Here is a 3,576-nt window from a genome sequence, read left to right as displayed (position 1 = left end):
GCTGGCTGGGAAGGAACGGAGTCATATCCTTCACTGTGTGTGCCAGCCTGGCCGACTGCAGGGCTGGGCTTCCCTTGCAGGCAGGCCTTGCCTGAGCGTGGCTGTGTGGCTGTCCTTCCTCCTGTAGCAGAGAAATGCTGCCCAAACTTCGCAGCTCATACACTAAACATAAGCTCTGCAGCCTCCGAGTTGGTTGTGTTAGGGCAGGAGGTGGCTCTTTGGCTGTGCTCAGCCCTTAGCTGTAAGGCTGCGTGGTGGTGCTTTCCTTGACCGTTGTCACATTGAAGAAGCCAGAAGACAAGAAGCAGCTGGGGGACTTCTTCGGCATGTCGAACAGCTACGCCGAGTGCTACCCTGCTACGTAAGGAAGCAGCAAGGAGCTGCGGGTTGGGAGCGGGGTGTGCCGAGGGGTGAGCTGTGCTCTGGCAGCAAGAACTTGAACATCAGCCCCACTACTTGTTGGGAGCCGCAGGCCTGGCTTTGTCTGGGGTTGCAGCCTACTGTTAAAGTGCTCCTGGATTCTGGCAGACCTGGGCTTTTCTTAGCTGGTCTCTGCTGTAAATGGCTACCTGGAGTCTGCTGCCCCTCAGTGCCAGGGACAGGCCGAGTGGCTGGGACTCTGCTGGGTTCCCTGGTAATTCCTGTGCTCGTTGAGCTCTGGCTGCAAAGCAGGTCCTTGGCAGAAGAGGAGCAGCTTTCGGCCTGCAGAGTCATCTTAGGAGCATTTGCGATCTCGGATGCCCCTGTGGTGCAGCTCACCTGCAGGGCTTGCACTTGGAGGAATTTCTCTCTGGTCCAGGAACTGAGCGCGTTCGGTCTGAGGCCACAAGAGATGGCTCCCGCCAGCCTGGCACCAGGGTCCTGATCCACGCCCCGTGGTCCCACTCCAAACCCTTTCCTTGCCAGGTATGCCATCAGCAGCTTTTAGGACCAGCCAGCAAACTGGGCATCGGTGCAGGCTGAGAGGATCCCACTGGAGAGAAGCAGGCTCATGCAGTGGGGTCGAATGCCCCGGAGCTGGGTGTTGAATGTGTTTTGGGGTTTGCTGATCTGCTGCGTGCCTGGGTCTGGGCAGAATCTGGGTCTGGGAGGAATCTGTTGTCCCAGGGAACAAATGTGTGAGACTCTGGCACGTGGCCAAGAGGTGTTGGGAAGGTGTGCTAGTCCGTCTCAACTCCCTCTTCCACAGAATTGCCTGTCTGGGGCTTCTTGGGGAGGGGATCCTGGTGCCAAGGCCAGACTGGGTACACAAGCCCATTGAACTGGGGCCAATGGGAGACTGAGATTTTTGCCTGGGTGTGCGGGGTTGCGTGAGAAGCCCTGGCCGGCGTCAACTAAGGAGCTGCTCTGAGTTGTTCTTTCGCTGCAGGGTAACAAGAAAGGACCGCTGGGCCGCTGGGACTTCGACACCCAGGAGGAGTACAGCGAATACATGAACAACAAAGAGGCTCTGCCCAAGTGAGTGCAGCCCTTGCGAAGGGTTGGGCAAGGATTCTGGGTGGGGGTGGCCGTGCTGCCCAAACCTGGCTCCTGGGGGAGCTTAAAACAAGAAAGGGGTTCCCTGGTGAGGACCCGAGGAGGAGCAGTGGGTCCTGGGCCTGGTGGCTTGTCCTTGCTCTTAGTATCACTCTTGAGGACTCCTACCCAGCCTCTGCTTTCGGGAGCCCAAGCCAGCTCTGGTGTATGGGCTCGTGGCTGGGGCAGATGTGTCCATTCCCCCTGCGGGCACTGAGTTCTGTCTCGCTCCTTCCCCAGGGCGGCCTTCCAGTATGGGATCAAGATGTCTGAGGGACGCAAAACTCGTCGCTTCAAGGAGACGAATGACAAGGCAGAGCTGGACCGGCAGTGGAAGAAGATCAGTGCGGTGAGTCCCCAGGGCTTGCGGTATTTGTCAGTTTAGGTCACGAGTTGCCAGTGTAGCCCAGGAGAACCCCCACCTAGTCCTGCCCTCGCTGTCCTCTTCGGTTCAGCCTCTGTCCTGGCAGCCAGGCACTGCTGGCGTGCGTGTGCAGCAGAGCTGGCTGTCTAGAAGCTGAATTTGCTCCTTGTGAGAGAAATCAGACAAATATTTGGGGCTTTAGGACTGCAGAGGCATTTGGAGCTGTTGCCCTGCGAGCAGTCCCCATCGGGGGCAGGGGGCTTTTTGCTCTGGGCTCTGCAGCAGATGGCCATGTCCAAAACCAGCAGCTCGAGCCATCCAAAGGGGCTTGGAGGGCACAAGGTGTGCTTAGTGGCTCCCTGTTTTCTAACTGGCAGAGCTGGGCATTCTGGCAGGGTGAGCTGGCTGTGAGTGCCCCAGTGGCATGGGATGGGCTAGGGGAAGGTGAGAAGAAATGGTCTTTGGTGGCCAAAATGGAGCAAAGGGGGAATAGGCCACGCTTCTCCAGACTTTGGGTGGCTTGTGGATGACTTCAGCTCACCTCAGCTTGCTCTGGCCTGGCTACAGCTCACCCTGGGTGTATCTTGCACCCTACAACCTCTCTGCTGCAGTTGTGGGGCAGGCAGCTACCCCAAGGGTAATGGGACTCTGTGCTTTCTCTGCAGATCATCGAGAAGAGGAAGAAGTTGGAGGCTGACGGGTTAGTAAAGTTGTCTCTGCTGTGGGCTCGGCTGCAAGGCAGCGCTGGGGCCTGGCTGTCTCCTGCCACCTCTCCCTGCCGCCTCTTAGAAGGAGAGCGGAGAACGTTTCGTCCCCTCGGGGTGCTCCTGCCCTGCCCAGCTCAGCAGAGCCTGCAGGGTGCCTCTCCCCTGGGCCATGGGTGGGTGCTGAGCAGACCCCAAGGTCGTTTTGGGGCTCTTCCTTGAGCAGATGGTTCTGCCCCATCCAGCTGGCTGCCCCGAGGAGCTGTTGGGGGGGTTGAGCTCTTCTGTGGGGGGAAACTGCAGACCTCGGTGCCGAGCTCTGACAGCAGGGGGACGGAGCTGTCTGCCCTCCATCCTCACCCCCATCCTGCCCCTCTGTCTCTTCAGGGTCGAGGTGAAACGTCCCAAGTACTGATGCCTCCAGCCTCTCCTCCTCCAGCGCCTGGAGCCCCGGCCTGCTGCTGTGCTCTCCTTGCCCCCACACCGTCCACCTTCTGCTCTGGGCCGGGCGCCCCGTGCCCACCCCAGCCCTGCGCTGGGGGCCTGGGCTGAGGGAGGCTCTGCCCTCCGGTGTTGTGATGTATAAATGGTGGAGCTGTCATAAAACCGTGTTAAATTGGTGTGAGCAGAGAGAAGGGGCCTGGGCTGGGCTCAGAGCAGCAGGGGGGCCGGGGCAACCCCTCCTCCCGCTCAGGGGGCGATTCCCAGGTATGGATTTTTATTGAGGGAGCATTTTTGGGGTGGAGGGGGCAGGCAGCCCCTGCCAAGCCCTGAATAAAATTAGCAAATAAACCTATTGGGGGGGAAACAGTCCCAGCTGAGCAATCTGCACCCTCAGCCTGTGGGGATGAAACGGGACCCGTGGGGGGGGTACAGCCCGAGGAAGGGGCTGGCGGCAGCGGGGCTGCGGTGATGGCCCCCGACAGGCGCAGGGCCAGCGGGGAGCGGGAGTGGCCCCACTGGGCAAGGACGGGGTCGCTGCTGGTGGCCCCC

At 60.0% G+C, this 3,576-nt stretch overlaps 1 protein-coding gene across 1 annotated transcript in view; it reads left to right on the top strand.

Annotated features, from left to right (window-relative positions):
- IK (IK cytokine) overlaps positions 1-3,199 on the top strand; it is a gene marked incomplete at its 5' end in the record, with an annotated part of 13,137 nt that extends 9,938 nt beyond the window's left edge. The window contains 3 exons of the mRNA XM_035900766.1: positions 1,756-1,864; positions 2,545-2,579; positions 2,971-3,199. Of these exons, the coding sequence (XP_035756659.1) occupies positions 1,756-1,864; positions 2,545-2,579; positions 2,971-2,998 (172 nt within the window). The remainder of the gene's footprint in view (positions 1-1,755; positions 1,865-2,544; positions 2,580-2,970) is intronic.
- Between the last annotated feature and the right edge of the window lie 377 nt (positions 3,200-3,576).

This window comes from Egretta garzetta, unplaced genomic scaffold, assembly GCF_000687185.1.
Source record: "Egretta garzetta isolate BGI_Z169 unplaced genomic scaffold, ASM68718v1 scaffold521, whole genome shotgun sequence".
Taxonomy (NCBI): domain Eukaryota; kingdom Metazoa; phylum Chordata; class Aves; order Pelecaniformes; family Ardeidae; genus Egretta; species Egretta garzetta.
Note: the sequence above shows the minus strand (reverse complement) of the source record. Positions and strands in the feature narration are given on the sequence as shown.